Genomic DNA, 19758 nt, shown 5'->3' with positions numbered 1-19758 from the left:
AAATGGAAAGATAAGTACCAGACACACACTCCACCTGGGGGTTAATTAAACATCGTTGTGAAATCGGGCGCCAGTGTTACTGACCTGCTCCACCAGAGTTGGAGGAGAGTCCAGATCTGCAGCCCATCAGGCACTACTCGAGGGGAGTAGCGAAGCAGTATGACCTCCAGTTTTCAAAGCATTTAGTTTTCAGGAACTTTCATCCAAAAAAAAGGATTGTTGAACATTGGGTCTCTGCCTCAGTGAAAGAGCAAGAGCTGCGTATCGTTCATATAGGACACTACTTTAAACCCAGAGGCTGAATAATTTTGGGCACTGGTACCATGTAGATATTAAGAGCTAGACTGGCAGCAAATCCTCTTGGAACACTATGGAAGAGGCTTTGAGTATAGGAAGCATAAAGACCGATTTTTTAGATCAATCAGATGGGAAAGACCAAATCCGTTGTCTGGCCAGACTTTCAAAGTCACATTCAGATAACTGCTTCACAAGTATCTAGAGTGAAACCGTATCGAAGGCGACAGTCCGATGCAATAGGACCACTATTGCTGCACACCCTCTATCTAAACTCAATCGGGCAAATTCTGATTCAGTGCTGTAAAAAGATCTAAAACCAGTCTTGAGTTATGTAGAAGATTCTTCAGGAGTGGCAGCACACGAGCATGTTTCCAGGACTTTGGGATAACTGCTTGACGGTTGTTAAGCAAAGCATTAACAAAGATTAATAACATGCCTGGCCCTGGATAACATAGCTAGGTAACAATGGTCTAAAGGATAGCCACACCGGTAATTCTGGCACTGAGGAATCTTACGAAAGCGACTCGACACAGTAAGATGAGCTGGGCAATGTACAGCCATCACGCACGAGGCACGATGAAAGGGTTATAGCCTGAAACACAACAATTTTATTACTATTATCTTGAATAAAGTGGAATATTTTCTTCAGAAGGTAGACTACCAGAGTACACGCGTTGGGAGATCGAAATGATTGGACAGTTTTTTTTTAAATTCTCTTTAGAAGTATTGAAAGTAGTGGTAATTTGATTGGAAAAATTCTTTGAGCCGTATGAATAGCTACATGATCTCAAAGCCTGTTTCTAAACTGCTTTTTCATTGGCACTGTTAATGTTACTCCACAGATCTTCCGATTTCTTGCTACTGCATTTAATACAGGCGAGTGTGTACACCACTGGGCTGAAGGACGAAACCTGGCTGGAGTTTTACTTCTAAATGGGCAATTTAATCTAATGCTGTTATTAGCCAGTTGACAGTATCGCGATCCGAAGCAACACTTAGTTGCAGAGTAAGGACGGATACGTTGGATGCCAAATTGGCTTCACTAGCTTTATGCCAAGGGTATGAGTTAAGGAAACTAAGCTGAGGTGGAATGGTTTTCTTGGGAGGCGTGAACTCCCAAGGAATGAGGTAGTGATCTGACCTAAGAGTGCATGTATGAAGATCGGGCATGTTGGGGAAAAACAAGTGTATGACCGGCCTCATGGGTTGGGCCCCAAACATTGTAACAGAAGAAAATGCCTCTATCTGAGAATAAGCGAGCTAAGTTCAGAATCTACATGAATATTAAAGTCACCTAAAACCATGAATTTGTCACATTGAACACAACTAAGTGCAATTTCATTCAAAAGCGTATTAAAAAAGCTCTTAGCCTGCCTGGGAGGTCAATAAACTAACCAAAGGAGAAATTGGCAGATTTTAAGAGAAAATAGCATCCGCATAGGGGGTACTTCAAAGTTGTGCAGACATATTCTGAGTTAAAGATCTCAACGCCTCGCCCATTACATTTCTGTCTGCCAATGTGCTGGATACAGAAGTTAGGAGAGACTGCTGGCACAATAGCTGGGCACGAGGTATCGGAGAGCCAGGTTTAAGTGAGGAAAACAGCTTCCCAATTATTCGAATTGGTCTGAATTATAGACTGCCTTACCCTGAGGACACAAGTTAAATCCTCCACCATGCCTGATGCTGGGCAGGAGCAGTCGTGCTTGACTATGGAACGCCTACGGTAGCCAGAGTGAGCTAAATTGGCCTGGAGGGGAGAGTGACCCCAACCACTATAAAGCGCCAAAACAAGATGGCAGCTCAAATGTCCAACTATACCTCAAATAAGTAAAGTTTCTGTTTTTCACTGAACAGTAAAAGTCAGGTTAAAAACGTAATTAACAAACCAAAAAATCTATTTCCTAGAGAAACCCAGTTATAACTATAACTACATAGCGGTATGGTTTTATATTTATGTAGCAAATATAGCAAGGTTGCAATTTACTAAATCGATGGACTTTACTGTCATGTAGAGACTTAAAACTACACAGGAATGCCTATATTCAAATCTTTCTAATGGTTGTGTGGTCACCTACAGCCTTTAACATTTAAGCCTCATTTTGAACGTATTAAGACCTTTTGATTCTACAAAAGTTGAACACCTTATCTGTTCTGTAAATTCAATTTGGTTTCGACTGGTTGCTTGCAAGAGTCACTGACTGATCGGTATATTTAGTTCTCCAGTATTAGGGGTGTCTTTCATAGATTCACATCCTTGAATATTCCCCGTCGTCTAAGTGGGATTCCCACGGTACATAAAATAGCAGTAATAAATGCATATATAAATAAATTATAATTATAGAAATATATACATATATAATACAGTAAATTATGCAGAAAACTCAAAAGTACCATAGAACAGAATAGGCCCATAGAAAGCCTAAGGGAGAAACTCAACTTGGCAACATATCAGTGTCATTATGTTTTTGGTCCAAATTCCAGCCAATCAGGCTATAGCTCCCTCTAGAACCTTCTCCTCAGAAGCGAAGCCCAAGACCTAGCTCCCTCTAGAACCTTCTCCTCTGAAGCCCAAGACCTCAGATTTTCTACTGCACGTCGTCTGAAGGGAGTCTCCCTGAGCTCTGCTCAGTTTTCTTCAACTCTAGCTGTTTATTTCTTCAAGAAATGTCTTCAAATAAGAAATCTTTGTTTAAAGCCTGCCCCTCTTGTGGTAAACTGCGCCTTTTCCATGAAGATCCACACAGTAAATGCATTTACTGTCTCTACCCAGACCACGAAGTTAAAAACTGTGTACTGTCGCACTTTTCCTCCCAAGACTCTGAGGGATAGTGAGGCCCGTCTCCTTCTGTGGCTAAAGAAGTTGAAGACTTCAGAGTCTGTGGTTTCTGAGGTAGAAAGTTTATCTAGTATTTCTAAATCCTCTCAGAAGCGTGGGTCTGAAACTGAGGTTCCATCTCCTTTTCTGAAGAAGAGTAGACTGTTGGAAGCCTCCAGGATTGTTTCCCCACATGACTTGTTTCAGGGCATGTCTACAGGACCTGGTTTTCTGACATCTGCGCCCAAAGCCTTGCCTTCCTCTCGTAAATCTGGCATTGGCTCGTCGACGCGTCCGTCGATGTCTTCAGCGACGACTCAGTCTGACTGTGGCCTCTAGGTCGACTACGACATGTACTATGTCATCCAGTACTGCGTCGACGACGATCACCTCGTCGACGACAGCCCAGGAGACGAGACCATTACTTCTATTGTAAAGATCTTGTCGACGAGTGTCAGATCAGTACCGTCGACTAAGATCTCATCGTCGATGCTCCCATCGTCAACGCGAACACCGTCGACTCTTCCATCATTGACGCGAACACAGTCGACTAAGACCAAGTTATCTAAAAGCAGCTCGTCGACGGGCCCATAATCGTCGACGGCCATCTTATCGTCGATGACTGTCAACCTGTCGTCTTCTACATCATCATTGCCGACTAGTAAAGCTCCACTCTCGTCGACGGACAAGAAATCTTCGTCGACGAAGAAAAAGCCTTCAATTTCAGCGTCAATTACATCTATGACGACGACGCAAACGCCTCAGGTTGATTTTAAAACTACCAGTTACGTCAGCGGGCTCGTCAACATCTCATCTAGCTGTGGCTACAGCTGCCACTTTTACAGTGGTTACTGCTTCTTCTTTGACAGTACCTCTCATTCAACTGAGTCCAGTGAGGAGTGGAACCGTCTTCCAGACAAATTATTTCAGTCTGGTGGGGAAGAACCCGAAAACGATTCAGAGGTGGAACTGTTCGGACAGGCATCTAGTCCATCTGATTTGCACATTAGGTGCCAGGAGTATAGTGATGACGGTGACTAAGAGGAAAACTTCGAAGATGGGAACAAATTATTTCCTGTTGACAAATCAGAAGCAGTTACTTCAGAGCCGGTAACGCAAATACCATTATCTTTGGTCATGAATTTGCAGCACATGCTTGACTATAACCGCAGGTTCCCTCCATCTACACCTGCCTCTCCAGCATCACAACCTCCACAGGCACCTGCACCAGTTCCACTCGCGTCACCGGGGGTACTCGTCCTGACACTGACAACGAGGATCCTGATCCTCACAACACTGACGACTACAATGACGTCGACATGAATGAGTGGGACAATTACAGGGCTCAAACACCTTCCACTCCGCCTACCTCGCCTCTTGCATCGCCTCCAGTGGACATTGCAAATTTCCATAATTTGATGGTCCGTGCTGCAAAGCGCTTTCATCTCACTGTTGAAACATGGAAGTGAATGCCTTTGTGAAACGTCCTTAAAATCATACAAGAAGCAATCACACACAATACCAATCATTGACTTTATTTGGCATGAGGGCCTTAAGTTAATGACACATCCAAATTCAGTACCTGCAGTCTTGCCCAGATTAAACAATAAGTACAAGGCTCCGGCGTCTGCTCCGGCCTGTTTGGTCTCACAACCGAAAGCAGATTTGGTTATCACTCGAGCAGCACAGAAAAGATCTCTCAATCCTGCTGCACAACTCAAGTCTCCTCCGGATCAGGAAGGCCGCAAGTTGGACTCTATAGGCAAAAAATTTACAACAATGGCGGCCACGACTGTCAGGGCGGCAAATACCTTGGCTATTTTGGGCCGTTCCGACCGCCAAATGTGGTCCGCGATTGCCGCACTAATTCCTCAAATACCCAAGGCCATCCGTGCAGAAGCGCCAGCCATTATTCAGGAGGGAGAGATAATTTCATCTGAAATTATCGAATGCGCGCTCGACATTTCCTCCACGGGCTTCCGTCAATTGGCTGGGGCTGCAGTCTTGAGGCGTTAAGGCTGGCTGAAATCTACCACCTTCCGTCCAGAGGTACAAGCAAAAGTCCTGGACTTGCCTTACGATGGGGAGTCCTTGTTTGGCAAACATGTAGACGATGCCCTTGAGGCGATAAAAAGACACCAACACTGCAAAGTCCTTGGCTACCCTCCAGTACAAGAAACTGCCCTTTCGGGGGGCACGAGGTAGAGGCGGAGGTTCCTCTACTTTTCGAGGATGGTGCCAATATCGTTCGTACAATACCTATAACGATAACCGGCAGAGGGGTTCCTACCAAACCCAAAATCGTCAGTCCTCCACCAGACCATACCAACGGAAAACAACTTAAAGAGGTGGAGCAGCCAACAAAAAGCAGTGAGTCCCAGTTCCTTTCTTCTGCCGACTGCATCTTGGAGGTAGCATCTCAAAGTACTTTTGCAAATGGTCCGAAATCGCCTCCGACCAATGGGTCCTGGACATATCTCCAAAGGACATACCCTGGAGTTCACAAAATTCCCTCCCTCTCGTCCACCTTCGGGACCACCCTCTCCCCACCTCAAAAAACTTTTGGCCCAGGTAAAATTGATGATCAAAAAAGGAGCCATAGAGGTAGTGCTGCAAGGTCAACGCGGCAAGGGATTTTATTCCCGTTTAGTCAAGAAAAAGTCGGGAGAATGGTGTCCAATTTTGGATTTACGGGCCCTGAACAAATGTATCATTTCAAAAACTTTTCAGATGTTAACTCTGCTTCAAATTCTGAACTATCTCAATCCAGGGGAATTCTTTTCAACCATCGACCTCCAAGACTCATATTTCCATGTGCCAATTCACCCCAGACACAGGAAGTATCTACGCTTCAGACGGACAGTTGCACTTCCAATTCAAAGTCCTACCATTCGGCCTCCGTTCAGCACCAAGGGTCTTTACCAAGATCATGGCCCTGGTAGCTGCTTTTCTGCGCCTACAAGGCATACAGTTTTATCCATACCTGGACGACTGTCTCATGAAGGCTCCGAACCTCCAACTGGCAATCCAGCATACAGTCTTGCCTCTCCCTGTATCAAAACTTGGGCCTTTCCGTCAATTGCCAGAAGTTACACTTTCGCCCATCTCGGAGGCGAGATTTTCTAGGAGCCTCACTAGATTCTCAGCTGGCAATGGTTTTTGTCTCCCAGGAAAGACAAGACCGTATGCTTCAGATGGTACGGTCCCTCCAGTCAAAATTGTACGTTTCAGTCAGGATGTTGAAATCATTCCTCGGCATGGCTTCTTCTGCCATACATTTGATTCCCCACTGCAGACTCCATATAAGGGTCGTCCAAGAGGAGTTAGACAAGCAGTGGAAACAGATTTCAGGATCATTCAACAACAGGATCCTTCTCACGCCCCACATTCAGCAGGCTCTGGAGTGGTGGGCTCACCCTCCAAACATTTCAAAATGTCGGTCTTTTCAAGACGCTGCTCCGACTCTTGACGCTTACCACCGATGCATCCCTGGAGGGCTGGGGAGCACATCTCGAAGGTCTGTCGGTACAAGGAAAATGGACTTCGGTCCAACGCACTTGACATATAAACCGCCTAGAGCTTCTGGCGATCTTCCTTGCCCTGAAATCTTTTCAACGGATTGTGCAAGGCCAATCTCTGCTGGTGAGGACAGACAACACCACCAGCATGCATTACCTGAACAAGCAGGGCGGCACAAGGTCCCTTTTTTGCTTTCCCAACAAGCACAGGAGAGTTGGAAATGGGCGATTCGTCATCAAATTAATCTCACAGCCATCCATGTGCCGGGTGTTTCCAATGTTCTGGCGGATTCGCTCAGCAGATCTTTCGCGGACAACCACGAGTGGGAACTCAATCAACTCTAGAGTTCATTTTCCGCCAGTGGGGCCAGCCGCAGATGGATCTTTTTGCGACTATCACCAACCGGAAATGCCAAAGCTTTGCAAGTCTTCCTCCACACAGAGTCGAGCGGAAATGCGTTTTCAATCAGTTGGTTGAACGCCTTCAGCTACGCTTTCCCTCCGCTTCCTCTGATTCCGCACTTGTTGCACAGGATGAGGCTTCAACCCTGCCACATCATCCTGATCACGCCCAAGTGGCCGCTGCGCCCATGGTTCTCGGACCTGCTCTTGTTCTCCCAGAACGAACCAATTCCGCTTCATCCACTGCCTCACCACCTCACAATGCAGCAGGGGCAGATTTGCCATCCGGATCCGGCATACCTCCAGCTCCATGCCTAAAACCTGAACACCATGAATTTGCGCGTCTGACCATCGACGCTGACTGTAGAGGTGTTAGCGCACGCCCGTGCTCCTTCCACCATTAAAACCTATCAGTTGAAGTGGAAGCGTTTCTGCGTCTGGTGCCATACCAAAGCCTTGGATCAGATAACCGCCAAACGGGAACAGATCCTTCCTTTCTTCCTATCCCTTGCAAAGTCAGGACTTTCCCACTCCACTCTAAAAGTATTTCTGGCAGTTATCTCCCGCTTCCGCCATAATGGTTCTACCTCACTGTATTCGTCTAGAATCATTCAACAGTTTTTCAAAGGCCTCTTCCGTATGTTTCCACCCATTCGGCGTCCTCCGCCTGCTTGACGCTTAAACCTGGTTTTGTCTCAGCTCCTCCTACCTCCTTTTGAACCCATCCATTCAGCAAGCTTAAAATTCCTCACGTGGAAAGTTGCCCTATTGCTCGCCTTGACATCATCTAGGCGTGTCAGTGACATTCAGGCATTCACCATTCAGCCTCCTTTTCTCCAGTTCTCAAAAGAGGCTGTAACACTACGTACTAATCCTAAATTTATTCCGAAAGTTCCCAGTGATTTCCATCTCAATGAACCAGTCATTTTAAAAACTTTCTTTCCAGATCCACAAACTCCTGCGGAACGTTCATTACATTCCCTGGATTTGAAACGTTCTCGTTTTTACATTCAGCGCACTGCATCCTTCAGGAAATCTGACCAACTGTTCGTGGCCTATGGCCCGATCTGCAAAGGACAACCTGTTACCAAACAAACTATTACTAGGTGGATTTCTTCTGCCATTACCTTTTGTCATCAACGGGCTGGCAAGCCTCTTCCAGCTCCAGTACGTGCTCATTCAACTAGAGCTGTGTCAGCTTCTACTGCCCTCTTTGCTGGGGTACCTCTGCGACACATTTGCAGAGCTGCTACGTGGGCGAGCAGCCATACTTTTGCGAAGCACTACTGTTTGCAGTCAACAGACGCCGCAGATGCAGCAGTAGGACAAGCGGTGCTGCGGAATCTTTTCCATCAAAGGTGAGCCTCTGTTGCTACCCGCCTCCAGTCATAAACGTTTTTTCTCTTTAATATATGTTTCTTATATGCTTGAACTTACTGTTACCTTTATGACTTGCATGATGATTACTGCTTTCTACTCTTATTCAAGCATGTGAATCTTGTAAAGACACCCCTAATACTGGAGAAGAACATAAGTTACTTACCTGTAAACTGTGGTTCTCCAGTATTGGTCTTTCATAGATTTACATGCGACCCTCCCGTCCTCCCCTCAGAGGCTCTCTTCTCCTCAGGTACTTTGGTTACTCTGTGCTATGAAAATCTGAGGTCTTGGGCTTCTGAGGAGAAGGTTCTAGAGGGAGCTACTGCCTGATTGGCTGGAATTTGGACAAAAACATAATGACACTGATATGTTCCCAAGTTGAGTTTCTCCCTTAGGCTTTCTATGGGCCTATTCTGTTCTATGGTACTTTTGAGTTTTCTGCATATTTTACTTTATATATGTATATATTTATAAATTTAGAGTTATCATTTATATATGCATTTATTACTGCTATTTTATGTACCGTGGGACTCCCACTTCGACAGGGAATATTCAAGCATGTGAATCTATGAAAGATACCAATACTGGAGAACCACAGTTTACAGGTAAGTAACTTATGTTCTTGTATTTTATATCCTGTTCTCTTATACAGTTGCTAACGGATGGCTCTGCATTGATCGTTTTTTTTTTTTTTGCTTCTTCCCCCTCCCAGGCTCAAAAGACTGTCAATTTCGTCTCTACTTTGCTTCAGATCACCATGTCGGAGCAACTGGATTTGCCAGTGAGACAGGCAGGCAAGTATGGTGCCACTAGGTTTGCTTAGTTACAAATATTTTCCGAAACCACAATTTCATTTTAAGTTATTATCTGGGCGCAATAAAACTGCAAATCAACAGTTTCTCTAATCTCTAGAAACGGGTGAGGTTTATTTGACTACAATATGCTTAATTGTAGTTCCCGTGTCTTCTTTATCCAGGGTTGTGTAAACCATCCCCTGCCTACCACAAAAAAGATCTCTTCTAAAATATACACACCTTTTGGAACACCTGAGCCCCTCATTTCACTTAGACCTTAAGTACCCTTATTCATAGATATCTAAATTCTCCTGCATGATGTCTTCAGAGTCCAGCTAAATTGCATCCGGTTTGTTTACTTATTTGTACATTTGTGGGGACTGGTAAGTGTTTAGATTTTAGACTATTTATCTTATTTACTGTATCCTCTCCATGCATGATTTGCAGAGTAAACCTTCATTTTCTGCTGCTTGAAAGTGCTAAACCATTCCTTCACAGATACTAAGCAAAATCTTCTCAAGGCATGTGTTGTATATTGGGATATGCTCTTCTCTGTCGCCTGGTGGTATTTCCAGAATGGGTCATCCATATTTATCCAGTTTGTTAAACAGATGCTCTGCCCCGTTGTGACTGTATTTGCATTGCAGGCTTTCACTAGACATTAATCACGTGCACATCTCCTACACTCAATTACAGAACATTACAAAGACCCACTCTGCTGCTTCTGCCTCTTATTCAGCCATAGTAGTCCTACACAACTTACTATTGAAGGTCTCTCCCAAGTAGCACTAACATTGATTGTATCTTGCATATTTTTGTTTACACTAGAATATTACGTAGATGTCGTCCTAAATGTCTGTAGTATTTATTCTACCCTCTGGTGGCTGAAGCCACTGGTTATGGAGAGTGTAGACATTGCTCAGTTTGAAAATACATTGCTGCACGAGTAAGTTTGTGGCTTGCTTTACTGGGCCACAGATGAGTAGCTGTTCCTTATTTTCGCAGCTTGTTTAATAGTGTACTGGGATGCCCATGGCTTATTTCAGCAATATAAGCAAGTATCTGAATTATGACTGCCTTCAGCACTAATCATCCAGAAAACAGAATGGAGGGCACAATAGTTATCTTGCACCGAGGCTAGAGTCTCATCTTGACACTGTTCATTGTCTTGGTGTGCTAGAGCTTTCGGAGAACAAACACTGATCTTTATTCACTGGCTTGCATTTTTTTTAAAACTAAGTCGGTCACCGGGTCAGTAACATTCGTTAAGTGCTCAAGTAGTTTGGCCATTGTGCACCTCCCTGCTCACTGGAGGCATGTGTTTTGGACTTGCTTCTGAGATAGATTTCCCGGAAGGTGGGTTCAAGATTTATAGATCTGGCATTCGTGCTGGCCAAAAGACTGATAGCAATGACCTGGAATCCACAGGAAGCCCCCGTATTCCAAATTAGAGGGAGGATGTTACACACTTAAACTAACAGAGCAGCTTTCTGGAATCTTAAGAGATTCTAACAATAGCTGCTTTTATCTAGACTTTTGTCAGGCCAAGGAATCTGCTATTTAAATAGTACTACTTCTACTAATTCTGTGGTGATGAAATATGCAGTAATTCAATGGCGTACAAGAATTGTAAGTAGTGATATTGCGGTCCTTGCACCCTAAATACACACACATGACTGGCTAACGCTTTATACAGTTCTGTTTAGAAAGTGGGATCAGGTGAAACAGGGCTCTTGTTCCTGAACAAAAAATGAAGTTGAACTAAATTTATTCAGGTGGCAGTTTGGCAGTGAGGAGCCATCTGCCTTTTTTAGGTCTCGCCTACTACATACCGAAGGGATGATAGGCAAGATTATAGTAAGTGGTCCGAAAAGTCTACCTAGCTGCGGATCACGTACAGTTCATGTGAGCCAGGCGCGTGCACCGCAATTCGCTCCCCCTACCACAAAGCAAGACAATCATTCAATTCTAAAATCAAAGGCTATGTCCCCAATAGAGACCTGCGCTCCTCCCAGCTCCTACTATGTGTCCCTTGCTTTAGGAGGAAAACATTTGTGGGCATGAGGTTTTCCACCTTGGCCCCACCCTTCTGGAATGCCATCCCATTCCAATATCAGGTCCATTCCAATCTATCTCGACTTTCATAAAGCCCTCAAGACTTTCCTCTTCTCACGGCCCTTTTCGCCCTAGGCGGCCCCTTCTGTTCCATCTGGGTCCATCCGTCCTCAGCGCCAAGAAACTGCACGGAGATCGAGCGCTTTACCAAACTCTCAACTTCAACTGTGCGCAATCGCTTTATTCCATGGGGTGGCTACACACCCCGCCTCCATTTCCTCACTTCCACCCTCCCAAGTTTCAGAGGCAGCCTGCCAGGCTTGCGACGAGTGATGGCGCTCTTGCGCTTCTCTGGTACCAGCTCTGCACTGACAAGCGGGGTTGTCGGCCGAGCGATTTACGTCTCACAATGAGTTTGGTAAGCAACCAAGCGCTATATGAATTCAAGCAAAGTACAAAACACGTGCTCGGGCAATCGGATCTGTGTTGCTGCCTCACTGAAAGCTACCTCACAATCAGTTATAAAGGGGACAATGAACACACAGAGGACTGTGCAAGTAATCTGCACGCTGTGACAAATCTTGTTACACTTCCGGTGTTTAGTCCTATATTTCAGGTTCGTTTTCCACTTAATTGCACCTTTCTCTTGATGAACTGGTGCGCGAATGTGCTTGCTTAGGGTAGGTCATGGAACTCAGGACAGCTCTCCCAACAAATGTCTGTCCAGGCCCCCGACCACTCGCGGTGAATCCGCAAATGACATGCCTCTGCCCTGGAAGAGAGAACTTGGTACTTATAAAACCATAACTTTTTGTGTTTTTATATCTTGAGCCACCAGAACATTTGTCTATTCCGATGTACTTAAAGCAAAATATGGGCAGCTGAGCATTCGTTTTCTGTAGACGTGCTCTCCGTCGCTCCCTCTAATATTTCGCTCCTCTCTCCCTATTCGACCTTTTTTTTACTGTCTATTCTGCATTTCTCATCTCTCATTACCTCCGTTTCTCCTCCACTATCTTCACTTCTGTCTTTTTCTGCTCTCAATTCTCGTTTCTTCCTTTCACTTTATTCTCTCCTGTCTTCCATCCTCAATCTATGTGTAGACCAGTCTCCTGCTTCACCTCTCTGCCATTTTCTTTTCTCACGCTCTTTCCTACACCTGTTTTGCTACTTCCAAAATGTGCCCACTTTATTTTCTTTAATCTCCTTTTATTTAATCGCTCATAACCTTTTTACCTGCCTTTCTCCCTGTTACAATCCTGCCTGTGCTTCTCTGTCTGCCTTTACCAATTATTTTTCCTTTGAATATCTACATTTAATGGTCTCTATCTGTAACTCTCCAGACTGTCAGCCGCTAGTTCTTTCTGTCTCACTCCCCACACAACCTCACTCCAGTCGTCAGTGCACACTTTCACCAGGCGCGCGCACACACAACCAGACGTCAGTGCACGCTTTCACCAGAGGCACACACACACACCACCAGCCAGCAGTGCACCAATCAATTAACTCATCCACAATTAATTATTGTAGCAATCGCAGTATGGCACACTTTACCAAACTTATTCATCTAAAGCGCAGCCTGCCACCATTGCTAAAAAAAATACTCATTTTTTGGCTTACAATTTATAGACTTTTGTTGCAATTGGTGTTGCAATATTTAGCAATGCCAATAGCTCAAACTTAATTAATGCGAGATATATTGCATTGCAAATGCTTGTTCAGTAACAGATGGTGTCAGTGCTTTTTACAAAGTTAATTCAAGAGGTACCAGCCAGGGCAGTAGAAGCTCCATCTTCTACTTTTGATCATACTAAATACAAGGAATAACAAAGCCAGTAGGTCTGTTTGCTAATGTATGTGTGCAGATCAACACAAATGTGCAAATCTGATGTGTATGGTGATCACATTGAAGCTAGACAGATTTGCTAGTGCCTGGGGGTTGGCTCTGTTTAAAATGCAGAGGCGATGAGATTTGAATGTAACCGTATGACAGGTGAGCGTACGTTTCTGTGTAATGTGGTGGTCCTTGCATTTCAATGGAAGCAGATTCCAGAGGGTGAAATGTGTGGTTGGACAAAAGCCAGCTCTATATTTTAAAGAATTGGTTACCATAGGTTTTGCAAATGTCATGTAAAAGTGCAGTTTTTCCCTTAATGAAGGATTGATCCTTTTGATAAGTTTTATGACCATGCATACTAACTTGAAATTTGTCATGCGGAGTGAATGGAAACGGAGGTGATGACTTGCCGTTAATCTTACGGCGCTCCTTTTTAGGTCTTGGCAGCGCAAGCAGTCTGGTTGCTAAAGATCTGTTGTGGGCTTATTAAGAACTTGCTGTAGACTTAAAGATAGTCTTTGCTTGCCATTGGCTGGTTTAGTTGTCACTCAGTTGCTCGCTGCTTTTTCAGTGTCTGGCTTTCTTTATCTTGTGTTTGTCCCTCCTCGTAGCATACCCTCTTTTTGGTTCGTCGAATTTCAGCATTCCACTTCTGACATTTGGGGGGGGGGGCGCTACTTCTACTTTACAGCATCTCTAAAAGGCATTGGTTAAGCCAATGGGTCCCAAAAGTGAGACCTACAGACTTTGACAAAGTTTGTTTTAAACAGGAACCTTGGGTTTTCTAGACACAAGGATAAATAGATCTTGCTTTTGCCTCCTGATGTCACCATCTCAGTTTGTTCTCTTTTAGGCATTTGTGTCACTGTCCGTTATCATGGTCAGTCCGTGAAAATGTGATACCAGTGGGTCACTGGGACCATCCCCTTGGGAACACCTTTTACTCCTCTTAGCAACAGAGGATTCCACAAAGTTAGTTTGTATATTTCAAATGATTTTCATTTATTTGTCAAAGTTCATTGAATATTAGTATGTAGCATATTCAATAAATGTAACTTTCACCACATTAGTGTACATGTATAGTTCAATCATTCATGAGGCATCATTATTTTTGAAATGTCCAATGCATTTCGGGCTACCAGATGAGCCCTTCATCAGGGAATAACGCTATGGAAAGAAACATAAAACAATGCATTCAAGAAAAATAATCATCCTGGGTTACAGTTATGTATGTATGCATGCTGTTTTCACTGAGATAAAGTGAAACGAAAACGGTAACTTACATGCCTTTAGCATTCAGGTAGATCAAAAAGCTCACTTGTTATGTACCACTGAAATAAAAGGAAAACGCGGGTCTTGTTAAGTATCACAACGCTGTTTAACATGGGTGGACCGAGCGTCAGAGTATGTTCTGGCAGACTAACCTGTTGTGTGATGAGTTGGATTTTCGAAAAAATCAAGCGCGACTGCTACTGATGTGGTTTGCCGTCTCATCTGCTACAATGTTGCTATTTGGTTTATAACTTCGAACCGCGAACGCGGTCACGTGTCTAGTGCCGGTTAAAGAAAGACTATGGGGAGAGGGTTCCCTGTCGGTAAACTTGCACTTTAATTGGCATAATGTGCTCACTGTAAGCTATTGTATCCGTCAGTAAATGGTGGTGAAATTAAGGGAAAAAACGTGTTGAAAAGACGATAAAAATGGGTATTAGGAATGAAAATAAAAACGGGCGGCCCTGGGTCTTGAACCGGGGTCTAGGAAAACTAATCCTTTGTGGCAGGAGCAGTAGTGTGGTGAGCTATCGTGCTAGGCTGGTGGACTTCTTTTCTGAATGTATTGTAATCATGCACAGGGATACCAATCTGTAAGCACAAGGGGCAATTTCATGATTCAAAAACATAAATTATAAGTAGCATGAAAATTCACTCCTTTCATTAAGTCCGAAAGGTCTGTGAGTACATAATTTATACATCCAAAAGTTCTCTCTCTGAAGCATATATTTGGTATTGTCTCTTCCCTCTGTTCTTTGAACTGTTTCTAAGATCAAAAATTTGAGTTGAGCAATACTGTGTTTGGCTTCATGAAAGTGCATTGCGACGGTGGATTTTTCATTCCTCAAACGTATGTTCGACTTATGTTCTGTAAGTCGAACTTTAATTTTTCGTTCAGTCTTACCAATATATAGTTTGCCACATGGGCATTTCAAAGCATATATGGTATTGGAAGAATCACATGTGGCATTGACCCTTAGTTTAATCTCCTGGCCTCTCATGGGGTGATTGATTTTGTTGCCTCTGATAATGTTATTGCAATGTCCGCAATTGTAGCATGGTTTGGTTCCATGGTAAACTTCAGAGGTGGGTGTCTGCGGTTGGATCATTTCTCCTATGTTTCTTGATCTATTGAAAGCAAAGAGAGGTGGGTCTTTAAAGCAATCGTTGAAATCTGGTTCTAAAGTGAGTATTTGCCAATGCTTGAGTATGGTTTTTTTGAATTTGTGGCTCGTTGTTGAAAATTTGGAAATGGCAACTATCCTAGTTTGCTCTTTTGTTTGACTTGGTCGTAGTAAAGATCTTCTGTCTTTTAGTTCGAGTTTTTGCTTGGATTCTTGCAAGATATTCTGTGGGTATCCTCTTTGTTCGAATTTGTTTTCCATCTCCATTATCCTTTTTTTCAACAAATTGGGTTCTGATGTAATTCTCTTTACTCTTGCCATCTGGGAGAACGGTAAGAATCGCTTTAGATTATGTTCATGAAAACTGCTATAGTGAAGCATGTTATTTCGGTCCGTGCTTTTGATATGTAGGTCAGTTTCAAGGCCTTTGTTGGTGAGATTAATTCTAACGTCAAGGAAGGTGATAGTTGTGTCAGAAATTTCCCAAGTGAGTTGGATCCTTTCGTCCACTTGGTTGAATTGTGTGAGCAATTCCTGCAATTCTTCTTTTGTGCTAGACCAAATTAAGAAGATGTCATCTATATATCGGATGAATGTTTTCAGATTGTTTTGCCATTGTGTTTTAGAAAGTATGTGTTTCTCCTCATAAAACTTCATAAAGAGATTCGCATAGACCGGCGCAGCGGAATTGCCCATGGCTGTACCAACCAGTTGTAGGTACCAGTTGTCTTTATGTTTAAAGTAGCTTTGATAAAGTGAAAAAAGCATGAGTTCCATCAGGAATGTTTGAAAATTCACATCAAGATCTGTGTTGGTAAGTGCGTTCTCAATTGCTTCAATGCCCAAAGAGTGTGGTATACTGGTATATAGAGATTTTACATCTGCTGTGCACAGCGTTATTCTTTCTCCAGGATTTATTTGGATGGTCTCCAGCTTCAGTAGAAAGTCTGTGGTATCCTTCACATATGTTGTCATATTCTTGACTATCGGTTGTAAATACTTGTCTAGAAGTTGACCGATGGGTTCGTGCATGCTATTGCGAGTAGATACTATCGGTCTTAGGGGAGGATCAGTTAGATTCTTGTGGATCTTGGGAACCATATTCAGGGTAGGGCTTTTTGGATAGTCTTTCAGTAGGAATTTTTTTGTTCTGTCATTAATTACTCCCATTCCATATGCTTTTTCCACAATTTGTTTCAAATTTTGTGAGAATTCGCTGGTGGGGTTATGTTCAAGCCTCATGTATGTGTTGGTGTCATTCACATGTTCCATCACTTTTCGTTCGTATTGTTCTCGATCCATTATTACTCGCCAAACCACATCAGTAGCAGTCGCGCTTGATTTTTTCGAAAATCCAACTCATCACACAACAGGTTAGTCTGCCAGAACATACTCTGACGCTCGGTCCACCCATGTTAAACAGCGTTGTGATACTTAACAAGACCCGCGTTTTCCTTTTATTTCAGTGGTACATAACAAGTGAGCTTTTTGATCTACCTGAATGCTAAAGGCATGTAAGTTACCGTTTTCGTTTCACTTTATCTCAGTGAAAACAGCATGCATACATACATAACTGTAACCCAGGATGATTATTTTTCTTGAATGCATTGTTTTATGTTTCTTTCCATAGCGTTATTCCCTGATGAAGGGCTCATCTGGTAGCCCGAAATGCATTGGACATTTCAAAAATAATGATGCCTCATGAATGATTGAACTATACATGTACACTAATGTGGTGAAAGTTACATTTATTGAATATGCTACATACTAATATTCAATGAACTTTGACAAATAAATGAAAATCATTTGAAATATACAAACTAACTTTGTGGAATCCTCTGTTGCTAAGAGGAGTAAAAGGTGTTCCCAAGGGGATGGTCCCAGTGACCCACTGGTATCACATTTTCACGTTTGCTTACTGGTGTTGTTAGGGGTATAAACACCACCCATGGAGAACCCAAACCTGACGAACTAAGATAACAAGCTGTGCATCCACCCGAAATCGCTTTCTGTATCATGGTCAGTCCTACATGAGTGAAAAAGCAAAGCTTCCGCTCTCCTTCAGATGGGAAGGACTACTGATGCGGGATACCATTTTGAAATTGGGATATTGACTGAGCCTTGGGGCAAAGTTAACAACATGTCTGAATGTGGTTCCATGTGTACTATGCACATCACATCTGATAAGTTGTTGAATGTCTTTAAAGCACAGCTGTTCAGCTAATAGCTGCTTGGTGAAGTATATAAGCCAATCTTTTATTTGGCAAATCTAAGCTAATATTTGGTGTGAAATGCACTAAAAGCTAAAATGTAGAACTATCAAGAACCTAGGTGGTCTCGAATCAGCTTGGTTTGATAGGATGAAATGTAAAGTACTCCAAAGGCTCCTTAATGACAGGACGTGTGCATGCATTACATTTTAGTCTTTCAGTGTTGCCTCTCGTGTTGGAGGAGGTAGAGGCTGTATTTCAATCATGCTCACTGACCTTTAGCCTGGCTGCTGTACGACCAAGCTGAAGTTTAGCTAGGTTGACTGCTGTCAGTCTACTCAAGCACTTATTGTGGTGCATAAAGCTTTTAATTGAAATGAACAGTTTCGGCAATTCCGGCTACTGTGTAAACATTTTCATCTTATTCCAATAGCTGTTATTTACTTGAAAAATATGATCACTCAGTATTGGCCGGATCGCGAAACCACACCAGGCGAGTTGCCGCCATATACAATTCCAGAAGAAGATCGACATTGTATTCGTGAAAACATTGTTGAGGCAATTATGCAGTCTCCAGAACTTATCAGGTAACTGGTACCTTTGCATCAGTTTTTATACATGTAGTCCCTTTTAATTCCATTAGTTTTTTTTTTAATAAGTGCTTTCATGTTCTAAGAACTGTAAATAGGTTTAACTTTTGTATTTGAAATAAGGTGCTTGTAACATTTAAAAAAGGAAACTGGTTAGTTCACATTGTGTTCACCCTGCAACCCAGCACATTGGGCTACTTTAAACACTTTATTGCTATCGATTGATCATGTGATGGCTGCATTGTGCATTTAGTATATCCATTGAAAGCGTCTCCACATTTTAAAGGTTTTTATTTAATGACCGGGAATGTATTTGCATTGTCTCGTAGTTGCTGACATGAATGTATGTATGACACCTGGCATTTTTTATGAATTCACGCTTGTTACTCCAGTTGAATTTGAAATTGTACTTTAATTTGTTTTACTGTTTTTAGAGTTCAACTTACTACTTGTATTCATCACATCATCAAGCACGATTACCCCAATCGTTGGACGGCAGTAGTCGAAAAAATTGGATTTTATCTCCAGTCCGAAAACAGTGCTTGCTGGCTTGGAATCTTGCTTTGCCTTTATCAGCTTGTTAAAAACTATGAGTAAGTTGCTGTATAGTTTCTTTGAAAGGGGATGGGAAATTAAGCAATTCCTCACTTCTGTGAGCTAATGCTTAGGATTTTCATTTTGCCGGTATACAGCTCACTTTACTGAGCCTTGCAGACAGGCAATTCCTTTAGCCACAAATGGGGGTGGGGTCGCACACTACGTGCACAACGGCGGTGTTGCCCCTAAGGACTCTGGTCAATGTAGTAAAGTGTTCGCGATGCATCATCTTTCGATCTTCTGCTATCTTCGCTGTCTTCGCCATCCCTGGACACGTGTTTCGGGGTTTCACCCCTCGTCAGCAGGGATAGGCAGTGTTCTGGGGTAGCCGATGGCTGCCAATATCTGCCAGGTATAGTACCACTCAGGCGCGACCCCACCCCCATTTGTAAATTCCTTTAGCCCCCTGACAATTTTTGCTTGCTGTTTCTACTAATATTTGATTTATAGCGCTGCCTTTTTACTTGCGAAATTGTACGTTTTTGGAGGTTTCTTGGTTGATTTAAACAATTGCAATGCTATACTGAGATCTAGTTTCCTCTGCACATGCTCTTCCAGTTTAATGAAATTGCAGTTCCTTGGCTGAAAGCTCAGCTCCTTACCCTGTTGGACAGCGGAGGAAGTTTACGATTCACTATGTTTTACCTTAAAAACCCTTTGTCCTTACCAGTTCATATCTACACTCCCATTCAAGAGGACCTTTTTATGTGGGGTGTGAGGGTGACCATATTTGTTGCAGTCTGGTCCGTGCTGTTGCTCATTTTGGTAGTTCCTCAGTTGCTTCGTGTACTCTATAATTACCACCGGGTTTCGAAAGGACAATGTGTTTCCAACTACTCCAAGTCCTGACTGACCTGCCCCAGG

General features: G+C 43.2%; 1 protein-coding gene and 1 non-coding gene across 3 annotated transcripts in view; both read left to right on the top strand.

Annotated features, from left to right (window-relative positions):
* The window catches only part of IPO7 (importin 7), a 262709-nt gene that overhangs the window by 26571 nt on the left and 216380 nt on the right, over window positions 1-19758 (top strand). For both annotated transcript variants that reach the window (XM_086955971.1, XM_086955972.1), the window contains exons 2-4: window positions 9128-9209; window positions 18141-18294; window positions 18732-18890. In XM_086955971.1, coding sequence (XP_086812097.1) covers window positions 9128-9209; window positions 18141-18294; window positions 18732-18890 — 395 coding nt within the window. The remainder of the gene's footprint in view (window positions 1-9127; window positions 9210-18140; window positions 18295-18731; window positions 18891-19758) is intronic.
* On the top strand, window positions 10340-10473 carry LOC147731029 (small nucleolar RNA SNORA3/SNORA45 family). The gene has a single exon (XR_015308900.1). It is a non-coding gene; the product is annotated as a small nucleolar RNA SNORA3/SNORA45 family (small nucleolar RNA).

This window comes from Lissotriton vulgaris, chromosome 2_1, assembly GCF_964263255.1.
Source record: "Lissotriton vulgaris chromosome 2_1, aLisVul1.2, whole genome shotgun sequence".
Classification (NCBI taxonomy): Eukaryota; Metazoa; Chordata; class Amphibia; order Caudata; family Salamandridae; genus Lissotriton; species Lissotriton vulgaris.
Note: the sequence above shows the minus strand (reverse complement) of the source record. Positions and strands in the feature narration are given on the sequence as shown.